At 39.7% G+C, this 24,198-nt stretch overlaps 2 protein-coding genes across 4 annotated transcripts in view; one reads left to right on the top strand and one right to left on the bottom strand.

The window, feature by feature from the left end:
• LOC125642852 (guanylate cyclase soluble subunit beta-2) overlaps nt 1-9,510 on the top strand; it is a 31,678-nt gene extending 22,168 nt beyond the window's left edge. The window contains exons 12-17 of one of the 2 annotated variants that reach the window (XM_048864729.2): nt 100-246; nt 518-672; nt 1,847-2,061; nt 2,147-2,269; nt 3,290-3,467; nt 6,535-9,510. In XM_048864729.2, the coding sequence (XP_048720686.1) occupies nt 100-246; nt 518-672; nt 1,847-2,061; nt 2,147-2,269; nt 3,290-3,441 (792 nt within the window). In that variant the 3' untranslated portion in view covers nt 3,442-3,467; nt 6,535-9,510. Of the gene's footprint in view, nt 1-99; nt 247-517; nt 673-1,846; nt 2,062-2,146; nt 2,270-3,289; nt 3,468-6,504 lie in introns of both variants that reach the window. The other variant, XM_048864728.2, reaches the window with a different exon arrangement.
• CCDC195 (coiled-coil domain containing 195) overlaps nt 8,938-24,198 on the bottom strand; it is a 37,414-nt gene continuing 22,153 nt past the window's right edge. Inside the window, exons 2-6 of one of the 2 annotated variants that reach the window (XR_012669895.1) lie at nt 20,720-20,785; nt 19,535-19,706; nt 17,422-17,445; nt 16,951-17,077; nt 14,758-14,847 (exon numbers count right to left, since the gene is read on the bottom strand). Coding sequence is in view for 1 of the 2 variants with exons in the window: in XM_075132221.1 (XP_074988322.1) it covers nt 10,384-10,516; nt 14,592-14,847; nt 16,336-16,600 (654 nt within the window). In the remaining variant the exon portion in view is untranslated. Of the gene's footprint in view, nt 10,517-14,591; nt 14,848-16,335; nt 16,601-16,950; nt 17,078-17,421; nt 17,446-19,534; nt 19,707-20,719; nt 20,786-24,198 lie in introns of those variants that run through there. The other variant, XM_075132221.1, reaches the window with a different exon arrangement.

Raw genomic sequence — 24,198 nt, 5'->3', positions numbered from 1 at the left:
CATCCTAATAGTGAATTCTTGATATCTTTATGCACAAGAAATCCTACGCTGAATTAGAAGTATTTAGAAGACTCATCTGTGTTTCCCTAAATATTAAAGGTGGAGACAATAGGCGATGCCTACATGGTGGTAGGAGGTGTCCCTGTGCCTGTATCTACTCATGCTGAGCGAGTTGCCAACTTTGCCCTGGGAATAATCATAGCAGCCAAAGAAGTGAAGAATCCAGTTTCTGGAAATCCTATCCAAGTGAGTCAGTACCACAGAGATGTACATATTTCCAAGTGCTATTTGGGTGAAAGAGTTGTTGTGTGGTAAATGCACTGGTCTGGGACTCAACAGAGCCGTGTTCTGTTCCTTTGTGACCTTGAGCAAGTACCCTAGAGCCACATTTTAATAAGTTGCCTGATTTTTCAGAGGTGCGCCCCACTATATTAGGATTAATGGATAGATGGCTGTTTAACATTTTAAACGTACATTAAATAGGTGATATTCTGGGTTTCTTTGTGTCTTTGTAAAGATTAGAGTTGGGATCCACACAGGTCCTGTCCTGGCTGGAGTAGTTGGAGAAAAGATGCCTCGTTATTGCTTGTTTGGAGACACCGTGAATATAGCTTCCCGGATGGAGAGTCATGGGATTCCAAGTAAAATTCACCTTAGCCCCACTACCTATTAGTGAGTAGCTACAGTAATGCTCCTTCTTCTTTACAGCTTTGCTGGAAAATTTTGCATTGGGTTTTAGATGTAAATCCCATTGTCTTCCATAACTTACTCAGTTTTAACAAATATTTCATTACAATAATCAGTTCTTGTAAAACAGTTTTATTTGTCCAAATTATTTTGAGGCAATTACATGAGGGTGAAATTTACGGTCCCTGCACAAAGACAGATTACTCTGATTCTACATTTTAGAGTAAAATATTTCAAAAATATTTTTCCATATCTCATGTGAATACATACTACATAATGGTGTGATGTAAAGACGCATTAGATCATCTAGGCTGACCTGCATAAAATAAGCCATAGAATTTCATCCATTTATCCCTGTACTGGGCCTGATAACTTGTGATATAACGGTTTTATTGGGATTTATTTAACATGAGCTACATAAACCACTGTATTTTTTCCACCCATGAGGAGTACAGCTTTCTCAATGCCAATAAAACCTTTACACTACACCTCCATGTTGTTTATAAAATCAGAGCTTTTGTTCACCTAAAGAATCACTTATTTGACCCCTTTCCCTAGTTTTTACTCTCTATTTTCTAAAAATAAAGGACTGAACTCTGTTCATCTAAGTCTGAAGCATAATGATAATTTCTGGTATGTAATAGATGAAGTTTGCCATCAGAAATACTTAGTTAAACGACATTAGGGAAGAAGAATTAGTCCAACTCGTGATATGGACAATTTCATATCACCCTATACCCGCTCTATATAAAGCTATAATTGGCAGGTAAATCCCGCCTCAATCACTCGTATATTTTACTCTGGCTTTATGGACAGTAAGAACCCTACATATCAAGTGAGAATTTGATTTTGTTAAACGTTATTAGAGTCTGAGACAAAGTCAATTAAATTCATTGACTTCAGTGGGCTTTGGATCAGACACTTTGTGTATAAATACATAGGCAAATGAAGCCTTGTTCTGAATACAAAAACCAGCTTCAGAGCAAAATCCTTCTCTCAGTTATTTGTAGGGGATCACAACTGGACTGTCCTGGTCTCTCTACCTGTTTTAGTTTAATTGCTGGTATACACCATGTTATTCTGAGAGGAGAAGGCTCAGAAGCTGATAATTTTTGATCTGTATAAGCCCCTTTTAATGTAATTGTTATTGTTGTTCTAGCTGCCTAAAAGACAAAAGTTTTGAGATGACCGAAAGAGGAGAGATCGAAGTGAAGGGCAAAGGGAAAATGTATACGTATTTCCTGATTAGAAACAGGACTGCAACTGAGAATGAGATCATGGGAAACCCAATAAAGGAATCAGATTCTGACCATGAATCTGTTCAGTCCTTTCAGGAGTCTAGGATCAAAATGATACAAAGTTCATGTCAGCAAGGTAGAGTTGGCATAAAAGAAAACCAATTCTTTCCACAGTCTTTTCATTCCAATTAAAGTAAATATTTGTTCCCATCTTTCCTCAGCTATGCAGCTCAATTCAGACCAGTATCAGCCTCCAACCATAGCAATGAAGTACATTGATGGTCTTACAGAAACACAAGCCAGTTACAAAGGAAGAAGTCAAGAAAGAATTATGGATTTAACAGGTATTTTCTTTGTTACTGAATATTCAAAAAGTGGAATTAGAAAGCATTTGAGACTTGATCCTGCAACTGACTATATTACTCATGTGAACAGTCATTGCTTACATACAGATGCATTATATCAATGGGACTCCTCACATCAGTGGCTGCTTAAGGCTAACCATCCTGCACATTGTTTGGGGCTGACCATAGCCATCTTCACAGTAATCCCAGGCTTCAGGGATGGGCTAGGGAGAAAGAAGGTCACAATGAGACTATTCTGACTACCATTATCTTTACGATTTTGAAGGCCCCAATGAAGTTGTTTCTGGGATCCCGTGCAGTGGTCAAAGCCGAGTGAAGTGGGAAAGGGTATTCTCACTGCACCAGCCAAGGAGGAGGGGGAGCAGCTAACGCAGACCATATAGAGGAAAGGGCTCTGTGGGGGTACATGAGTCACCTTTGCCAGAGACAGGATGGGGAGCTCTGATTCCCACCCCAACCTTCTGTAACTTTATCTGTTGGTCCCATCTCCTCAGTCTCTTTTGACCCAAGTACACTCAGGATTAATTCCTCAAACATGGGGGTCTTCTGCAAATCAGGTGCCCCCATTAATTGTGCATTCCGTAAGCACTGGAAACTGGCTTGTTTGTGTTTTTCCTGGTTATGAGTGGTAAGGTTAATTAATGAGTGGTAAGGTCAAATATTATGCCTTAAGGAACAAGCCAATCACCTGTGGTTAGGAAGGATTTATTCCCTCATGTACAGTGTTACACAGTTTATCAGGTGCTTCCTGAGAAGTTGCAGGTACTGGCCAATGCTGGAAGCAGAATATCAGATTTGATGAATCCTGCAATCCTACGTACAGAACAAAAATATTTTATGGCTCTTAAACAGACTTTAAAAAAGTACATCTCCCTTTACCTCTGCTCCGCTCATGTGTAACCAGTAATATAACATTCACACCCCTTGGATAGGCCTCACACACCTACCGGTCCATCTATGGTCATTAAGAGCTCACGCAGAAGGAACATTTCTTTACAGGCAAAACACATGACTTTGAAAGCTATGGATGTCTCCATGGTGACCAGCAGCCCGGCAGTGATCCTTATCTACCCAACCAGGAAAGAATCAAATCAGCACCTGAAGAACCACAGAACAGAAATGTCAGATCCAATTTTTGCAATTTAGTTTAAGCTGCTGCCTTTTAAAGTTAAACAGGGTAAGTACATTACAATCTACTTCATTTTGCTATCTGGGTACTGATTTTGTATAGAAATTAGTACAGGGGTTTTGCAAAAATGACATTTTTTCAGTACTTGCAAAAAATACAAAACTATGGAGGATCTCACAGTTTTTTTTTATTATGGTATTTACATAATTTAATTGTAGTATATAAACATGAGATGACGCAAGATGCCTTGGACATGAGGTGCTCCTCAGCAAGCGACATATTTCTCCTACTCTCCTTCCCCTTGTACCAATTGTGTTCACGTTCTTGGGTTCCCATCCAGTGGTCAAAGTACATTGAGACAGGAAACATCCCTGCTCTAATGAGCATTCATCCCTGCTCTAATGAGCATTCATAATAAAAGAAAAATGCCCTGAAGTGACAACTGCCTTGACTCCAATAGAACTGACCACTCGCCTGAGCAAGGTGAGCAGAATTTGGCCCACATCCTAACTTTGATTCCAGTTTAATAACTGACATGTTCTCTGCAGGGGAATATATCATGTCCTGACAGCAGAGATGGACTTGGATTTAATAAAATCAGTATTTCCATTTCAAAATAAAGATGGTTTTTGCTTTTTAGTATTTATGGGCCACACATCAGTTTATAGTTTTTATACCTACATTTGTGCTGCACTTAGAAGACCTTAAAAGGAAACACACTGCTGAATATAAAAGCATTTTGGTCCCAGTTCACCCCGTGCAGAGGGCCGGTACAAGGTCTATGCACCACTTGAGTCCTCTAAGTCGGGTTTAAGTGGGATATAAGTGGATTTCAATTTATTTCTGAGCATCCCTCCCCACCTAAACAAGATAAATAAAGATCTGGAGCCCAGCAATGGGGCATGACTTTGCTCCAGACAAGCAGTTGTTTAATTTCACGTACCTAAAGCTGAAAATGAGATTCAGGCTCGCTAGATGATTTACCTCCACTGTAATGTACCCTCAGAATACATTTGATCAACAATAGCAGGCGGAAACGACAGGCACAGTTGCCAAAAAAGGATTTGTGACCTATGACATAGAAAGGAACCATGATGGACATACTGACTGTGAACAAGATAGTGCATGGCAAAAATTTTCCTCTTATTGCACTGCAGCCATCCTAGTGTGGATGTAACACACCAGCCCCCAGTCAGGGGGTTGGCTTTAGACTCCACCCCCAAATTGATTTAAGGTCTGCAACTGTGGATTCCGTAACTACATAAGTGTGTGAACATGAATACACGTTGATGCACTTTGAGCAAGTAGTCACCAGGGTGGATAATGTGGCTACTGTGCTGACATGCTCCGGGGCATCAAAGTTCCATCTCTGTATATAGGTGCATCAGAGGCAAATGTTCAGATCTCTTTTAAATACCAAAGAAGAATGTGAGACTTCTGTAAGGAATCTTTCCTCTGAAGAAGACCCAAAGGGAAGTAATGTTATTTCATCAAGTTAAATGTTTCTGTTAATATGTAATAAAGTAATATGACTTGTCTGGCCAGGTGCCCTAGAACATTAACATTTTAGACACTACACCTGAGCACTGTGGGACAGTCAGAATTGAACTCTGTTTTATTACTGGTATGTTTTTAAGCATGGCCCCCCTGCTCTCTGAGAACTGTGTATTGTTTTGGTGATGGCCACACCTGCTATAGGTTACAGACCTAAGTTTTGCAAAAAGAAAAGGAGTACTTGTGGCACCTTAGAGACTAACCAATTTATTTGAGCATAAGCTTTCGTGAGCTACAGCTCACTTCATCAGATGCATAAACTGGAAAATACAGTGAGGAGATTTATATACACACAGACCATGAAAAAATGGGTGTTTATCATGTTTATCATGTATATAAATCTCCTCACTGTATTTTCCACTTTATGCATCTGATGAAGTGAGCTGTAGCTCACGAAAGCTTATGCTCAAATAAATTGGTTAGTCTCTAAGGTGCTACAAGTACTCCTTTTCTTTTTGCGAATACAGACTAACACGGCAGCTACTCTGAGACCTAAGTTTTGTTATAGTAAAACTGGGCAATCTTTGGTGGTGGGTTGTTCCTTAGATCTGTGACATCTGCATTCCAGGCTACATCTTACTAAACCCCTTCTCACTCTGGATACCCTGGAGCCCTTTACTTTCCACTATGAGTATGGACAAACTGTGCTTGTGTATTTATATACAAATCTCTCAAGAGACATAGGGCCTGACTCTTTCCTCATTCACACTGACTCTCACTGACACTTAATCTGAGGGACTGGCAGTGAAATCAGTGGTGTCTTGTCGGTGTAAGAGGACAACCTGTCCTGAAAGCATTTATCTGCCCTACTAGACAATTAATTAGCCTTTCTCAAAGAGTCACATATGGTGGAACAGTGTTCTGTGTTCTTGCCAATTTTCCCAATTTGGACCGGACAGCTGTAAGATTTGCTAACCTTTCTGGGTTCCCAGTGGTCCTGGGCAATTGGGAGTGAAACTCCTTTTGCTGGCAGTGTTCCACTCTGGCCACTAGAAACAAGGGATCCTAAGGCTGCTGCAGTCAGCAGCTGCCTCTCTTGTTGTTCCTCAGCTGTCCTGACAGCTCCCCTTGCTCCGAGTGCCTCACTGGAGAAAGAAGAGGATGCACTCTCCCCAATCCCAGTAACATCAGGGCCTTGACAGCTGGAACAATGTCAGGCCCCCTGGCATAGGAAAGGAGGCCATAGAGGGACAGAAGAGGAATGAGAGATCCCACAGGCAGCTATCCCAGAAGGAGAAGGGGCAGATCCTCCAGTAGGGAGTGGAGAGAAGGGAGGGCAGCTTAACAGGAAGAGCAAGAGAGAGCGGGTTGGCAGGGGAGAGAGAAAGAGAACCCAGCACAGCTGGCAGAGAAGGAAGTGGGAAGACATCACAGGTGCCCGAGAAAGAGAGAGAAGAAAGAAAGGGGGTGGAGGAAGAGATATCCCAAAAGAGATGAGAGTTAGGGGAGCAGGCTACCTTGCTCTCCCTGGCGGATCTCCACCGAAAAGATGCCTTCATGCTGTGTAGCCCTTTAAAAATCTTTTTTCCAGGTAACCAGCTATCAATCATCTCCTTGCTAGGACGTGTGAGGATGCAAGGCTCAGCGCTGGGCAGAGTATGGGGCTCCACTCTGGAAGGGAATTAGCACTTGAATGGCTGAATAATGTCATTTGCCCCTTCTCCAGTTTGGAAGCTCACACAACTGCATCACCCATGAAGACCTCTCTGGACCAGCAGACAGTAAGGCAAATTTGATTTATACTAGGTCATTTTCCACTGAAAACACTGTGAATGTTTAACATGTGAAATATTTTAAATGCTAGTAACTAGTCCAATTCTAAGCGCTATTGAATAATTTATTCCAGGGGTTCTCAAACTGTGGGTTGGGACCCCAAAGTGGGTTGCAACCCTGTTTTAATGGGATCCCCAGGGCTGGTGTTAGACTTGCTGGGGCCTTGGGCTTCAGCTTTGCTCCCCCAGCAGTGGGGCTGGACTCAGGCTTCGGTCCCCCTTTTTGGGGTCATGTAGTAATTTTTGTTGTTGGAAGGGCGTCACGATGCAATGGAGTTTGAGAACCGCTGATTTATTCTGTTAAGTTTTATTTCATGCTCTGTGTGTGTGTGTGTGTGTCTGTGTCTGTGTGTATTTTAAATCTACATGGGCAATGTCTTCAGTATGTACTCTCTTATACAAAGTCCTTCTAATGTCTCCCATACGGAGATCCATCCAAGATATCCTATGGGCACCCGGTTTTTAAAAATAAATTATGGCTGCACATCATTAGTTGTTCTTAAAGCAACAAATACCACTAAAGATGTTGAAATAAAGGGGACTAGACACACAACATAAATAGTTTGGGTTTCACTTCACTATTCATGACTTTTTACAAACACTATGGGAAGTTAGTGCAGGTTTGCGCTCCTAAATCAACTAAGTGCTTTTGAAAATCCCACCCATAGTGTCTTACAAAAGAATCAAAACTTGTTGCTAAAAAAGAACCTGGGCTAAAATTTTCAAAAGCACCTAGAGGAGTTAGGCACCTTAGACATTTTTTACCCATAATTAACAATGTAATTTCAAGTAGAACTGGGGAAAACAGTCCCAAACTCTCAAAACCTTCCCATTTTTCAGTAACTTTTTCATTGGTTCTGTTCGCCCCACCCCACTTCTTATGAACATTGAAGCAATAAAATTTTACTTGCAAAAATATACAAGGAAATTTAATTTTTAGGTTGCAGCCATATTATTTATTACTTCTACTGTGATCAGAGCCGTCATTGTGCTAGGGAATGAACATACACCTAGCAGGAGACAGTCTCGGCTCCAGCGACCTTACAATCTAAATAGACATGTCAGAAAAGGGGTGAGAGAAAAGAAATCTGATTGCCACTTTATGGATAGGAAACCAAGGCACAGAGAGATTTTCAAATTGTGTAAGGGATTTCGATGCACAATTCTCATTAAACCTGGGATATTCAAAGGAGTCTAAGGATTTTAGATCACAAGAATACAATTTTCAAAAATATCTAAGTGACATAGGAGTCTAAATCCCAGTTTCAAAAGCAACACAGACAGCGACTTTCATAAACAAACATTTTAATTTAGATTCCACATTAAAAGAAAAAAAATATTTCTAATAGATTCAGGGGAAAAAAAATCAGAAAACCAGTGAAACATTTCAACTGAAACAAACATTTTATTTTGTTTTTAATTTATTTGTGCAAAATAGTTCCTATTTTCAACCAGCCTAACTGAGTTCTTTTAAAAGCCTCACCCTACATTTTCAAGTAACTTATATTTAAATATGCAGGAGAAGGGAACACTCAAATAAATAATAATAAAAAAAATTGTAGAAGCAGAAACCGATATTGATCTAAAGAAGTCAAAGTGGAACTGCTCAAAATAATTAGGCAAAAGATTTGCAATAGTTATGTGAAACTCTTGCCAGAAATACAGCCCCTTTCAAAGGGCTGATGACTAAAGCTTAGTAAATAATTCACAGTGTATAGTTTGTTTGATGAATTTAGACTTTTTCCATTTATATTTGATGAGTAGCCCATAGTTCTTGCAGATATATTCATTATTCAAAATCATTTGCCAAATAATTTATACAACTAATTCTTAGTTTTTAGCTCATCCACATGGAAATCACTGTCTACATGCAAGATCTGACATTTAAAATTCAAGCTGTGTTGGTTAGCTTTGGTTGAGCCCATTGGTCATGAGGCATTGCTAGTGTTCTGTGGCTCTGATTCAGGAAAGCACTTAAGCATGTCCTAAAGTCTCACTGATTAGGGATGCTTTCCACAATCCAAGCCTGACTGGATGTACACTTAGCATCTAGTTTCTGGTGAGAGAAAGCTTATGTTTGCAAATATAAAAAGTCACTTTCGGCAAATATTTTCTAAAATTAGCTGTTCATTGGGCTGTCCTGCCAATAAACTTATTTGCAGGCATGTTCACAAATCATGAACAAATGGAGCCAAAAGGAAATCAGTTTTTTATTAGAGTGACTATCTATGGAAACAGTTTTTGAGCTATTCACCCAGTTCTACTGGCAACATTACAAAGCATCACTGGATCCAGATTGAACATGAAAAACAACATGAGCAGTGAGCTCACACATTCTCATCTCAGTGAGAATATAAAGATTATTTTCTAAAAACAACAAACTAAACTTTAAAATTTCAGAAATGAGACATGGTGAGAAACTTTTTTACAAGAACACATTTAGCTGAATGTAAATTGATGGAGTAAACTCTCAGTCATTGCTCTAAAAATATTCAGATAAATATGTTGTTTAAGTGCAGTCAATTGGAATAAATCCCTTCTGTAGCCACATACTATATTAATCATGTGTATAAACACCTCCTCTTTGTGCTTATGGTTAGTGATATGCATATACCTGGACAGTGTATAGAGAAATAGGATTGTATGTGCAATATTCCAGTCTGTAAATATTTGCAGCCAAATTAAACAATGTTTTGGCAATGTCTGTTTCTTTAAATAACTGGAGCGGGTAAATAGTTCACAATAAATAATTTACTTGATGAGTTTTTCCTCTTTTCCTTGTCATGAATTGTCCCCACTTTTCCTTTTCCTCACATTTTCTTTGTATTTGAAGTTATTTGCTAAATATTTTCAGCAAATAATTCTTGATCTGGAGCTTGTTCACAAGTAATTCACTACAAGCGTTTGATATTCAGAATTCCAATCAAAACAGCTGAACACATGGTATGTTTCTGGTGGCTGATCAGATGAGCATAACTTAGAATCAGGCTCTTGATGGCATTTTCATAGTAAGATCTGTCATGGTTTCTATTCTCTCAATAGTCCCTTCATGCAATTTTAGGTGAACATTCCTGCCAGTACCTCATGCGCTAGAATATTCACAGAAAATGAGTAGAAAAGGGATATTGACAGTCAAGGTGAATGCCTATAAATATTCAAATGACTGTTAACATATTATTCTCAACACAGAAGCCCAGCTATATTTCTATTATAAGGTTTTACAGAAAACACAGAAAAATTCACAGGTCCTTTAATTGTTTCTATTTTGTGATTTCAAATATATATTTTTCTAGCAATGGGAACAACAACAAAACATAAGAAATTGTGTTGCGTGGTAACAGTAACACTGCAACATATGCTATTTAAAAGTAGTTCTTGAGGTATGTGGATCTTGCAAAAATATACTTGGTGGTGGTATAGTGTTACCAAGGGATTTCAACATAGTATATAGGCTTCTGACAGGTTTTGTCATGGCTTCCATTTTCTTGCAAAACAACAGGCCAGTGACCTGGAACACAGTCTTAGTGATTCTCTGAAGGCATCCTGCCAAAGCACTTTGCAGAAACATAACCTGACACACAGCTATCATTAAGGCTAGTTTATCTCAAGAATCAATGGGCCTTTAAAAATTCACCAGCTCACATATCCTTTTCAATAATGGTGCTTAACTGTTTTGTGTCCTGATTTTGTGGGCATTTGAAAGAACCTTGATTTTCGGAATAAGATGACATGTCCATTGGTAACAGGAACCTAACCGCCTTTACTTTACCCCTAGAAGAAAATGAGAAAGAATTATGAGTTGCTATGAATGTACAGGGTGTGCAGAAAACAGTGAGAAAAGGGAAAATTCCCCAAGACTACATACCACTTGTATGTCTACAAAACACATACAGACTTAGTGAACAAATGATTGCATCATCTGTCAGGTTTGTGCTCCCCATGCCTGTGTGTACTCATATACCTGCATACTCTTTCAGTGGTCTTATACTTGTGCTCAGAAAGGTCCAACTATTGAAAGTGTGCAAGCAGCTATAAAATGTTTTAAGGTACACAGACAGTTGCATCTTCCAACTATGTATGTGCATCCTCAATTTTGCTCACACAAGTGAATACCTGGTAAAAATTAAAACATATCCCTTCAAATGTTCAGAAATCAGAAATCTGGAGAATAAATGATCAAATTATCTCTCTCCCTGCCCCCCAGTCCTTTGCTGTAAATGCCACTTTTCCTCTGTCCTTCAAGCCAACAGGAGAAAAGAAAATCATGAAAACGGTGAAATATTTTTTCTCCAATAGTTATTGTAGGATAAAATATGCCCCAGAGCAGACGACCTTAACAATTCTCTTTGCTCTACTTAAATTCAACCAAAGCCTTGCATTATGGGTTAAATTAATCTCTATGGAGATTAACCATCCAGGCCTATGCACTGCTTAAATCCTACTTATGTCTTCAACATAGGACTTAAGTGGTGTATGGTCATTGTGTGGACCCTATGCATAGACCTGAATGTTACCCTAATGGGTAACCCTTTAAGTGGTGCAAAAGGTCTCATGTGGACCTTCTGCACTCAGGTCAATTTTATGAGTTAAAGAGTAATTTTGATCATACAAGCTACATTCCATTTCCGTGTGTATAAAGCACATGGCTATTATTTGTAAGCTAGAGTGATCTTTCAACTTCTGTATTAACCACCTTCCTGTAACTTATACACAGATGGAGAATACATATCATGGCAAGATGAATGCTAAGGGCTAGGGACTGTACCATTTAGGCACTTCGCTGTATATGGAATGCTGTGTAGATGCTGCTTGATCACAGTTTGTACCACAGGATGTACAATCACTCCCCCAACCTCTGGAGTGCAGGGCAGTATGCAGACCACGCTGTCCTTTAGCATAAGCTTTCTCTTCCGGCTCTGCCCTTCCCCACCTGCTTTGGAGCAGTGTACACATAGGATTGGACCTCAAGTCAAGGTTTGCTTCTGCAGTTTAATAAAAGGAACCATGTTTATAACCTGCCCGATGTGTGGCACTTTGCTGCAAGTCAGTGGAAATTCTGCCCATGGCGTGCATGCAGAGTGGTGCCTGTGAATGATTCTAAACAGGCTTTTGTATACTTTGTAGTTTTGCTATAAATCCAAGAGCCAGGAGAATCAGTAAAACATCTTCTAATGAGTCTTTTGCTTTCTTACAGTAACCTCTCATATTTGCTTTGCAAAATGTTTATTTTCCAGTACTGAGTGTAAAGTGTTTTGAGATCTGTGGATCAAAAGCTCTATATACCTGCAAACTATTAATGTTTAGTCATAGTATTATTAATTTCTACAACTACTTTAAGAAATTGCCACACCAGATAAAACAAAGTCTAGTCCTCCCCAGTCCAGCATCTTGTCTCTGACCATACTTTCAGAGGAAGGTGCAAGAAACCCCCATAGTGAACAACGAATGCAATTGCTTGTAAAAATGATGTATAATTAGCCTGTGGAACTCATTGCCACAAAATATCATTGATACTAAGAGTGTACTAGGAATACAGAAAGTATTAGACATTTACATGGGTAATGGGAACATCCAGTCATGGCAAAAACATTTAAAAAAATAAGTGACAAAGCTTTGTGATTCAGGGCATGAGCCAATCACCATACTAATGGGGGTTGTGAAGAAACTTCCTCATAAATTAAGATAATTCATAATTGTGTTGGGGTATAGTTAAAGACTTAGGCCTAGCTGAATAAGCCCCTCAAAATGCAACAGGCAAAATTGCTGACAGGGCTTTCTAATAATTTACAAACATAAGTGCTAACTTTGAGCAAAAGTCCCTAAAAACGTATGTTTGAAAAAAATAATAATATGCTGACATTAGGGCACGCTGTTCCCCATTAATTTCCTATTCAAATAAAAAAATACTTCAGGATGCTACATGGGTACTGAACAATGATACTAAACGATGGACAATTGCTGAATGGTAAAAATGAAGGCTACATTTTGTTAGTTTAGTTTCTAGTTCATGACAATGTATGTTACATGGTAAAAGGATAATTGAGTTGTGCTGATGATTTGTAATAACATAGAATGGAGAATGAAAAACAAATTATGAAAGTTTGGGTAAATGTGTAAGTGGGTATGTGGAATGATAGATGACAGAATGGGATAAATTAATATATACAAACCAAATGGACAAGGGCCCAAACTGGAGAACACCGGCCCAGAGATAGAATTGACCATCATGAAGTAGAGATCCTCACTGTCCCCTGGAACTCAGTAACTTGGGCCCCTACCTGTTCCATCTTATCTTATTGTCTGTCATAGATATATGATCAGAAACAATAAGTGACACTGACTTTGTCAGAACATTTATAAATAAAGGCTAAAAATTGATTAAGCCTAAATTGGGTGGACTCATGCCTCAGTTTCCCATTTTACAATTGTTTCCTGCGCCTTCTTCTGAAGCAGCTAGCACAGGCTACTGATCAGAGATAGGATACTATATTAGACGGACCATTGCTCTGAGCTGGTATGGAAGTTCCTGTGTTCTCAAAAGCAGTAATAAAATAGTCAATACTACTACTTTGACTAACAGGTAGTTATATAGCAATTTTCAACCATGGATCCCAAAGCATTTGTTAGGAAATATATATTTTTGATCTGTTACCTTTTCACTTTCATCAAATGTTCCTTTTTTCTTGGATTATGAGAAAAGGTAAATATCTTCTCTATGCCATTCATTGTTTTGTGCACCTCTTTCATGTACCCACTTATTCATATCCTCTGTAAACTAAATAGCCCCATGGTGAACAGTTCAAAAGCACTTAAAAGTCCTGTTGAAAAGAGCCTAAGACCCAACTGACTTTCAGTGAGACTTAGGTTGAAATCAATAGGAGGTAGATGCCTAGGCACTTTTGAAAATCCCACTGTGTGCTAGGTGCATCTTTAGGTGTGTAAATACCTTTAAAAATTTAGCCCTAAGTGAGATTTTAAAATGGGACTTATGCACTTTTGTATATTTTACCCCCAGTCTTTTTCAGCCTTTCATACACAAGACTTTCTGTGCTTGTAGGCATTTTTGTTACTCACCTCCGGACTCCTTCTAGTTCTACTATTAATTTTTTTTAGCATAGGGTGACCAAAACTGAACATCCTATTCTAGCTGAATGCAAATCACCAGTTTATATAATGACATTATAATATTTCCAGTATTATTTTCTATTGTACACTTTAGATATCCTAACTACTTTTGTGTACATTTTTGATTGCTGCCTTATATTGGAGAGGTTTTCACTGAGCAGCGGACAGTGACACCCAAGACTTGTTTCTGAGCAATCATAGTTCATTTAGTACCTAGCACTGTGTACAAGTAGTCTTCCCAAGGTGCAAAGTCAACCTATAATGCTTCGAGTGACAGGAAAGAATCAAATTACAATAAAAAACCTAAATCAACTGTGAAATGTATTAATCAAACTTCCAACAAGTTAATCCGGATCTCCTTAATGTCCTTATGCTTTTCATTCAAATAGAAAAATGTAGCTTAGCTTGCCAGAACAACACACCAATCTATAAAACTCCCATTGATTTCTCCCAAAGGGGCCAGAATTTCATTTTTTTTTTTTGTAATTGTTAGTTAGGCGTCAGTCCTGCGTTGAAACCAATATGAGTTTTGCCATTGACTGCACTGAGAACAGGCTTAGGCCCCTTATCTGAGACAGAATTTTCCCCTGTGCCTCACATACATTTCACAAGTTATCCTCATAATAAAGAGCTTTGAATTCAAAGTACCCACATTTATTATCAAATCAAGCGGAAGTAACACTGCTAAGCAACCTACACTTTAAAGGTAAATATTACCTACCTGCACTTATAAACATGCTCTTGAAAAGATCTCTTTTTGCTAGAATTATTGCTGGAGAAGCAATCCGCTGGAATTTTTGCAGATCCTTTTTCTTCTTCGTTGGTTATCACCGAGGAGCCCGCTGGTGGTTTGACAATTCCCTGCACCTCCAGGATTCTGTTACTTGGATGTCTTTTCTCAGCTTTGTGGTGTTTGTGGCCAGAAAAAGATTGCACAGAGGAAGAGATGGAATAACGCCTAACAATCATACTATTACCTGTGTAGCAGACACAAAATCATAGAGGTAAAACCAAATTAAATAGACGTGTCTGCTTCATAGACTTTTATTATGTGGAAACTAAAAACCAATAGTAAAATTATTAAGTCCTACATGATAAGAAAATATATTTGAGGAAGATTTTCCTAAGCAGAAGTGGCAGTTAGGGGCACTTGGCCATGGAGAGTTATTTGCTATTTTGCTTTCGAAAGATCCCTTCCTGTATTTTGAGTGTAAAGTCAATGACCAATAAAAGCCTAAAAGATATTTACATATGGCCTGAATGTGAAATCCTTACTCATAATGCTGGGTCGCTGGGACTACTGGAGTCAGTAGGACCACTGATATGAGTAACTGGTCATCAGCAGGAGTAAGGGGTTCAGAATCTGGCCTAGAGACACACAGCTGTTTAAGAACAAGAGCAGGCCATGAGCCCTTATGCTTGGAACGACGATGCCATCTGATTGTGTTTAAATTTTATGAACAAAGTTTAAGATTTATTTTCAACATTAACAATATTTGTGGGGGGATGGGGACCAAAGGGGTTAAACACACTCTTCCTTGAAAACACCCCTCACCTCCAAGAAATATAGATATGGGAAAGCAAGATAGCTGGAAAACTTCTTGCTCACCAGTTCACACACCTGAAAGAGTCGCTAACTATTCCCAAGCTATTTCCCAAATTTGTACTCATTTAAGGGCCTGATCCAAAGCCTTTTGAAATACACAGGAGACTCTCCATTGAGTTCAATGGGCTTGGATCAGACTGTATGTTATTCAATTCCATTCAGTCACCAACTGTACTTAAATACATTAATACCCTTTGACCCCACCACCTACATCACACCTTTCCATCAATTTATCTCCTTATAGTCTTTTTATGTATGTTCTTCCTAACTTAAACCTATGCTCTCAAGAGGCACTTCATCATGGGCATGGATCTTAGCCTCCATCAGGTTGTCAACAAACCCTACTGGACGGCAACCTCTGAAAGGGGTCAAAAACGTGGAAAATGTGGTGACACAATTATGATTAATTATTTGTATTATTTATTTATACCCAGTCATGGATTAGGTTCCCATTGGACTAAGTACAGTGCAAACATATAATAAAAAGACGATAGGCCTTAATTGGACATTTTTGTACAAGGTCCTGCAAACCCAAGCATAAATGTGTTCAGTATCCAGTTCTCCACATTTGTATGTCAACAAATGTACTGTCTTTTGCATTAAATCCTGCTCAGTTAACTCACACAGGTGAGTACTTGGGCAGCCACTGAAGGGCTCAAAGTTAAGTCCATGTTTAAGTGCTTTACTAGATTGGGTCCTTGATGAAGGCCAGAGGGCTTCACCCATGTTGGCGAAGTACATAACAAGGGCAGTTTGCCATTCTCTGTCGGTATATAACAACAGTGCAGCACTTTGTGATCCCTGAATGAAAACTAAGTGCAAAGTAATACTATCAATAGTAATCGTGACTCTTCAGTACCTTTCTGTTCCTGCAGTGCCAGAGCTGAGCTGGCTGAGACATTCCTACGCAGGGCCACTGGAGAAGTGACCCTCTCTTCCCCTGAATCAGTGAGGCTTCTGGCTTCCCCATTTCCACCTTGTCCTCTTGCTCCTTCCTCCCGGTTAGTTGCCCTCTGTCCGCTGAATTTCAGCTCCACCCGAAGGGCCCTATTTTCTCTCTCCAGCTTGTTGATCTCTGAGTGCATTTCCTGGATGACCTGAATGAGCTGCGTGTTTCCCTCCATGACCCTCTCCCTGCGGCAGGTCCCCAGCTCCTCCCCAGGCAGCTAAGGCAAGTGCTGCTTGTGCAGAGGAGAAACCATTAATCCAGTGTGGCGGGCTCATCCTGCACTTAAATACATGTGAACAACAGGATCCCTCTTTGCCATCTTTCACCACCAGGAGAGCTTGGATTAAGCTGTCAAACTCTTCAGAGAGCCCAAATGATTTATTCATTCAGGGTTTCATTTTTCAGGACTGAGCTTTTCATTTTGGCATTTACTTTTACACAAGTCAATTACATTTCCATATTGCAGCATTATTAGAAAAACTTAGGGGTAAGATCCAAACAATCATTCCTTTCCCTTCTACTTACCTCAAGCCATCATTTTAGGTTTTCCGCCAAGAGGGGGTGTTTCTCAAGCAGGTACCCTGGAGCTCTGTTTCCTCATCTGGTTCCTAAGGGCCACTGAATGCTTCAGATACACACAGGAGGGGTTTGTCTGTGCATCAAAACAATTAATCTCTTCAATGCCACGTGGTGAATTATTTATTTCTGCTTTCAGCATTTGGCAATCTCTCACTTCTCAGAGGTTACCACTTGGAATTAAAACAATAAAACAAACAAAATGTTCCCAACTCAAAGTACCAAGAGCTGTGATAAAACAGCAGGCAAACTAAAGTTATTCCTGAGAGAATAGTCTGTATTTCATTACCCCCTCACTACTCCTTATTGTTTGCTTTGGGAAGTTTGCCTGAACAAAGCATGGGAAATGTAAGGAGAGACAGAGCAAACATGAATCTTGCAGTAGAAAAGAAACACAATCCTTTGAGCTGCTTTCATTACCTGATCCTGAAAGATGTTTCTCTGCTGGAAATAAAAAGAAAGAATCTCATAAAGCACACTGTGAAACATCCATTTTCCTTCCCTACATTTACATTAATATTTAAACATTAGAGAACTGCCAAACCTGCATGAAAACATTTAAAAATCCTTCTGCTCTGAGATAATTCTGCATCTCCTCTAATTTTTATAACTAAGGAACGTTTGAAGGAAAATAAGATATTTGGGCCAGATGCAACCTACTGCTTAAGTTGACTAACCAATGTGCTGGAACTAGGCCGAGTAATGGGTATAAGTGTTGTGTTGTTCCTGAAGTCTACCACGCATGCTGAATTTTTCCAGGATCTGGAACCACATACATGATGGTTTTGACAAGTTTTCTCCAAGAGTTTATTTGTTCTAGAATTTTCTACCTTGCACAGAGCTGGCAAAGCTCCAACTGCTTGTAAAGGCAACATTTGCTCCTGTAACAAACCAGGCTTCATGAATATAGGAACCATATTCCTCAGTGAGGCTGGACCCATAATGTTCAGCAGTAAGAGAACAAGCCCTTACCAGCTGGGCTAAGAAGATGCCAGTCAACTCTCAGATTGTAAATTTGTTAGGGCAACCACACCCTCTATGCTCAGGGAATCCAGCTCTGGCCAGCCAAGCTGACTTTCAGTGAAAAACAGCCTTGACAGACCACAGAATCTGACCCTGTTGTATATAATGCACCCCCCTTGTTCCAGCTAGAAAAACATAGCTTTGTGTTTTTCACTGAATCATCATTGAACAGCTAAAAGCCATTGAACTCAAAGGATAGAGATGTTCAAACTTGAACTAGTTTTCAAAGCTGCCCAAAACAGTTCCAGAGATTCCAAGAACACTGAACTGCACAAAATTTTACCCACTTTCAATCAAAGTCACAGCTCGCTCTTCTAGAAGTGAATAGCTAAATAACACAGATTGCGAAGTCTTGGCATCTGGATGAAATTTAATATCTTCACAAAAAACTCACTCGATTTAACCAATAGGAAGGTCTTTGGTGTGTTCTGTATGGGTTAGTGAAGTGTATGAATTTCTTACAAAGTAGATTTCTAAAAGAAAGGACGTGAGGAAAATGTACAAATCTTACAATAGAACTTCATTAAAAATCCAGGATAAACTAAATTTTTATTCTGAATGGCACAGAGATGACTTGAAAGTACATAATATCCCTGCATGCTTATAGCTACAGATGAGAGAGCATGTGTCTGTGTGTGTGCGCACGTGCATGTGTAAGTGTTGCTGGTAGCCACTGTGGCACACAAGTAAAGGAAGCGGTTTTGTAGATATAGAGTGTACATTATAAAAGTTGGACAATATTAGAAAATGACATCCACACTGCTACTGGAATAATGAAACAGCTTTTATAGCTGTTTGGCTTGCCAACTTTGTTCTCTTGCTTTTCTAAGGATTAGACAGGCCACATGGGCACTTTGCTGTTCCAATAAAACCAAATTGTGCTGTAAATCAGTCTTTTCCTTGAATGAACTTGAGTGTTTTATATGACAAACCGCAGCCACAAGGATGCAGGCACCATGATCATCAGGAAGGACGAAACCCAGAAGCTTCAGAACAAAAAGGAAAAGGCTTGATATCACTTGAACTAAAGGAGCGACTCCATTAGAGATGAGCAAGCAGCAGGTTTTATCCTTAACTGGGCCCAGCCACTTGAAGGAAACATGATCAAACGCAAAAAAAAGCCAGTATACAACATTTACATAGTTTGTATGATTATAGACAAAGCGGTAGCATTGCCTACAGTCAATGAGATCCAAAGACAAACTTCACTGGGAGTCCTCAAAATTCTAAAGCTAATTGAAATCAAAGTAGTTTCATTGTGACCTTGTGCTCCTCCCATCTGTTTATTGCAACCAACTGCTGCATCTGTCTTATTCTCAGACTCTACATTCTTTGGGGCAGGAGTTGTCTTTTTGTTATGTGCTTGTGCAGTGGGGTTCTGATCCATGAATGGGGCCTCTAGGTGTTACTACATACAAATAATTTTAAAAAGCCCTTTTAGAAAACTATTAGATGGGAGCATTGTCTGTGTGCCCAGCGTCGAACAGAATAGCAGCAGCGTTGCACTTACCAGAAGGACCTTGGTTTGATAACTAGATTTAGCTTTTTTCTCCGTAGACCACCCTTCAAGCTTCGGATTACTGTGAAAATGGATGTGCTCAATCCCCAACAACATCCAGCATGGTTAGCCTGAACCAGCCACTGATGTGAATACTCCCATTGGTATCATGCATCTTCTGTTCCTGTGAAAAAACAAAATTATCCAAGTTATGAGCCTTTGAAAAATCTTAGTTCGCACATGCTCAGTAAAGACTTGTTAGAATTTGGCAGCTAAATTCTCTGAAGATTCTGTCTTCACTGAGCATGCTCAAGTGGCTGAGCAGGACTTTCCCTGCCATTTCTGCTCTAGGCATCTTGGGACCTTGAATGCAGAATTGTTCAAGGTTAATCCTAAATTAGCAGCATCTGTCCTGGCCCCCCTATTTACATCAGTCTGGGAAAGGGGAAAAATGCCAGATGAGTGGACCACTGGGGTTATAGTGAAGATACCAAAGAAAGGAACTCTCAGTGATTGTAATAACTGGCGTGGTATCACACTTTTGTCTGTGCCAAGCAAAGTATTGTGTAAGATCATAGTCCAGCATATATCAGAGGCAGTTGATAGCATTCTCAGAAAAGAGCAAGCTGGTTTTTGGAAAAGGCGTGGATGCACAGACCAGATCTTTACTCTACAAAACATAATAGAACAGTGCTTAGAATGGCAATGGCAACTCTACATAAATTTCATAGACTTTGAGAAGGCTTTTGATAGCATTCACAGGACCAGCCTATGGCACATTCTGCAGGCATATATAATTCCTTTCCGTATAATCAACGTCATTGAAAGCTTCTATTGCAACTTTACATACAGTGTTGATCACAGTGAGCTCAGTTTTGAAGTCAAAACAGGAATACATTAGGGGTGTGTCATGTCTGCAATCCTCTTCAACATTGCCATCAACTGGGTAATGCTGTGTACAACAGAAGACATGCCAAGAGGCATTAAATGGACACTCTTCTCATCCCTTGAATACCTGGACTTCGCAGATGATCTCGCTCTCCTTTCATATACCCAACACCATAGACAAGAAAAAACAACTCGACTCAATGCATTCAGCCAGCAAATTGGACTGAAAATCAACCACAATAAGACAGATATCATGACCTTTAATGTCGCCACACTATCACCAGTAAAGATAGAGGATTATGTTCTCACCAATGTAGAAACATTCACATACTTGGGCAGCACCATCAGCCAGCACCGTGGAACAAGCCAGGACATCTGGAACAAAATCAAGAAAGCCAGGAACACCTTCAGGAGCTTAAATACAGTCTGCAAATCATCAAAATACAACACTAAAACCAAACTCAAGATTTATCAGAACTGTTTACTTTCAACAGTACTTTATAGTGCAGAATGCTGGGGAATAGAAGAGTATGACATGTCCAAACTATCTTAATTCCATACAACCTGCCTCAGAAAATTCTCCATATCTTTTGGCCCAGAACAATCTCAAAATGAGATCTATTGACACAGTGCAGCCAAGAGGATCTGAGTACCATCATTGCCGGGAGGCATTGGAGATGGATCAGTCATGTACTTTGGATGGAAACTGATGCCATTGACAGAGCAGCAATAAGATGGACACCTGAAGGCAAGCGAAAACGAGGCTGCCCGAAAACAACATGGCAAAGAGCTGTGGAATCCGAGCTGAAAAATCCTTTGAAAGACTTGCCAGAAATAGACAGGAGTGGAGGAGCTTTGTCACTGCCCTAAAGGCCAGAGGCGTAATAGGAACATGATTATGATGATGCATCTTGGGACCGCTGTTACAGCAAGGACCAAAACTGAAAGCAGGGAGACTGCCTCTCCTGTGTTCTCGTTGCTCTTCTTGCAGGTGCCCAACTAATGTGAAGGAGGAGGATTCAGCCTGAGTTGAAGGGAGTGTTGGACTGGAGGTAAGGGGAGTTGATTGGGACAAGGAGCCTGGAGGTGAGGGAAGATGGTGATTGGGAGCTGGGGAGAGGGAAGGAGCTGGGATGGGGAGCCAAAGTGGGGTTAGACTGAGTCTGGATGCAGTGTCAGGAGCTAGACAAGGAGTCTGGAATGAGAGGACAGTATGTGATCATGTGATAAAAGACTATCATAACGTGTACAGTAACAGAGGGTGGGAGGGAATGTTCATCTGTACAGGCAACCTTAATTCTGGTGCTTCCTAATTTTTGAGTGCTTGACTTTGCAACTTCAATAATGTTCTTTTAATGTAAGTGGGTAGTATATGTAATATTGCAGACATTACCTCAGACAGTGTCTTTAATACAGGGAAATGTTTTAGAGTTGTTGCATAAGGAAGGCTATTATGTTGGGAGACTGAATTTACAACTCTTTGCAGGAATTCTCTGGACAGAAATTGTTATTTAAAAGGGCTGAATTTGAAGAATACCAAATGTTTCAGACTGGAGAACCAATATAAAAGTTAATGAGATTTGAAGGCAGTGCTCCAGAACGTGGTAGTATTTCAGACAGTGGTTATAGCTGTCAACTTGCATGTACAATTATAATTATTTTAGTACAACAGACTATACATTTAGAAAGAATAGTGAGATTCTAGTGTAATACACACCTTTAAAACTAGAGTCCATCCTCCCAATCATTGTAACTTGAACTGGGAATGACACATGACACTGCTCATCATGACAGATGCTTATCTGTCATACAAGATTGCATCTGGCTTTGAACAATGTTCATCTGTGAGAATGCTTTCTCACATAAATAAGTGCATCATTTCTATAATGCAAGGATTTGACAGGCAAGACTTTTCAGCAAGGTTGAGAGTGCTTTAATGGCTATTGATGGAAGGAAACAATATCCAGTCCACTAAATTTTGTCTTTCACTGCAGTTCCTAATAGCTTTTACTAGCTGTGTTCTCTCCAAAGCTGAAGGAAGCAGACTGCTGATGGTGTAAGCATTTTCCTGAAGGAATGAAATTCACCGCACCTCTTCAGAAACTTGAAAGTGAATCTTTTCTTCATATGTGAGAGGGACATGCCCATCCATATCTAGGTGTTTTTCTTTTCACAACTTGTGTTGTTCAGCATAATACAAACTGCCCCTAGCAAGCCTTTCCTCCCAGAACTGAAGTTTCATTTGAAATGCATGCACAAGATCAAATGCAACTTCAATAACCGGGCCTTGACCTGCATCAAAATGATCAGCGGAGTTAATTGCCAGCTAACATCTATAGGACAAACAAGAGGTCTAACTTTGCAGAGATCAGGATTTTCTCATGACATATCCATAGGATTTGTATGTATTCAAACCTTCTCTTTAGCATATCTGTATCCTCCAGAAGCACATAATACATTTACGTAGTGATACACAGTGATACACTCACCTGTGATATACAATCTGCACTCTCCGGTGTTTCTTGTAGCCTGCTAATTGTCTAGTTTCTCAGTGCAACAATTTAATTAAAATATATGACAGGTTTCAGAGGAACAGCCATGTTAGTCTGTATTCGCAAAAAGAAAAGGAGTACTTGTGGCACCTTAGTCTCTAAGGTGCCACAAGTACTCCTTTTCTTTTTATTAAAATATATGTAATTCTTCATGAGTGTGAAGAAAAACTTAGGAATGTCACCCAATGCCTTATTGTTTTTCAGAGCCTGAAGTAGTGTGATATGACTTTCACTCATTCAGCCCAGTGAGTTGTTAACTCTGAAGCTAATATGGACAATTTCTATGTCAACCGTCTTAACTATTTAGTGCTGATTACTTGGCATAAAGATACAACTAATAAGCATACTCAGTGTGGATGAATGTCACATGAGTTAGAGATGAAGAAGACTTAGACAGTAGTGTATGACCAGAAGTACCAGTGCTAATCCTGATTTCTGCATGTTTATGGAAGGTAGGATATTGTCAAGAGTGGGTGTATAGGAAAGCAGAAAACTTCTGTGTATGGTAGACAGATTCAAGGGTTTTAGTATCCACAAACGAGCTTATTGAAGATTTATTCTGCAATTAACTCTGCAAGGCTCACTACATTCTCAAAGCTCTATTGTCAGCAAGGCTGAGGCCACTTCTTGAGTTGCAACATCTGGCAAATGATTATTTTAGGGGTACTTAAAATATTGCATTGTGCAGTGGCGGCATTTGCTTTTTTCCAGATCCCCATTGTTACATGGGAGAGATGGGTAGAACACCTGCTCCCCTGAAAGCTGTTCCCCAGAACATTTTATGGAAGAGCATGGGCACTTTTGCTAGACCCTTTGAAGACTACACCTTGGAAAGTAGGCCATTCAGATGCCTCCTGAAGATCTTACAAAAAGGCCAGATGGCCATCCTGACAGTAGATGAAAGGAGAGCTGCAGGCACAGGCAGTGAAATGTTTAGAGTCTCTTGTGAGAAGAGAGATATGGGGAGGGAGATATGCTGCAAATCTGGGACGTGGATGCAATTTTACCCATGATTCCATCTGAAACCAGAAGTAATTTTGTTTCTGAAAAGGGCTTTTTCCCTCAGAATCTTCACTTTTGCCATTTCCAAGAACCCATCATGCCTGTTTGCATTGGTTTCTCTTTTATAAAGTTTCCACACATTTTAGGCATTGTAAGTTACATTCTCCCCTACTTGCCAGGTGGCATTATCCTACAGCTGAACTGAGCTTTCAGAAATACTGACACTCATTTCAA

The sequence above is a fragment of the Caretta caretta genome, chromosome 9 (assembly GCF_965140235.1).
Source record: "Caretta caretta isolate rCarCar2 chromosome 9, rCarCar1.hap1, whole genome shotgun sequence".
Classification (NCBI taxonomy): Eukaryota; Metazoa; Chordata; order Testudines; family Cheloniidae; genus Caretta; species Caretta caretta.
The sequence above is the reverse complement of the archived record's forward strand: the minus strand, read 5'-3'. Positions and strand labels throughout refer to the sequence as shown.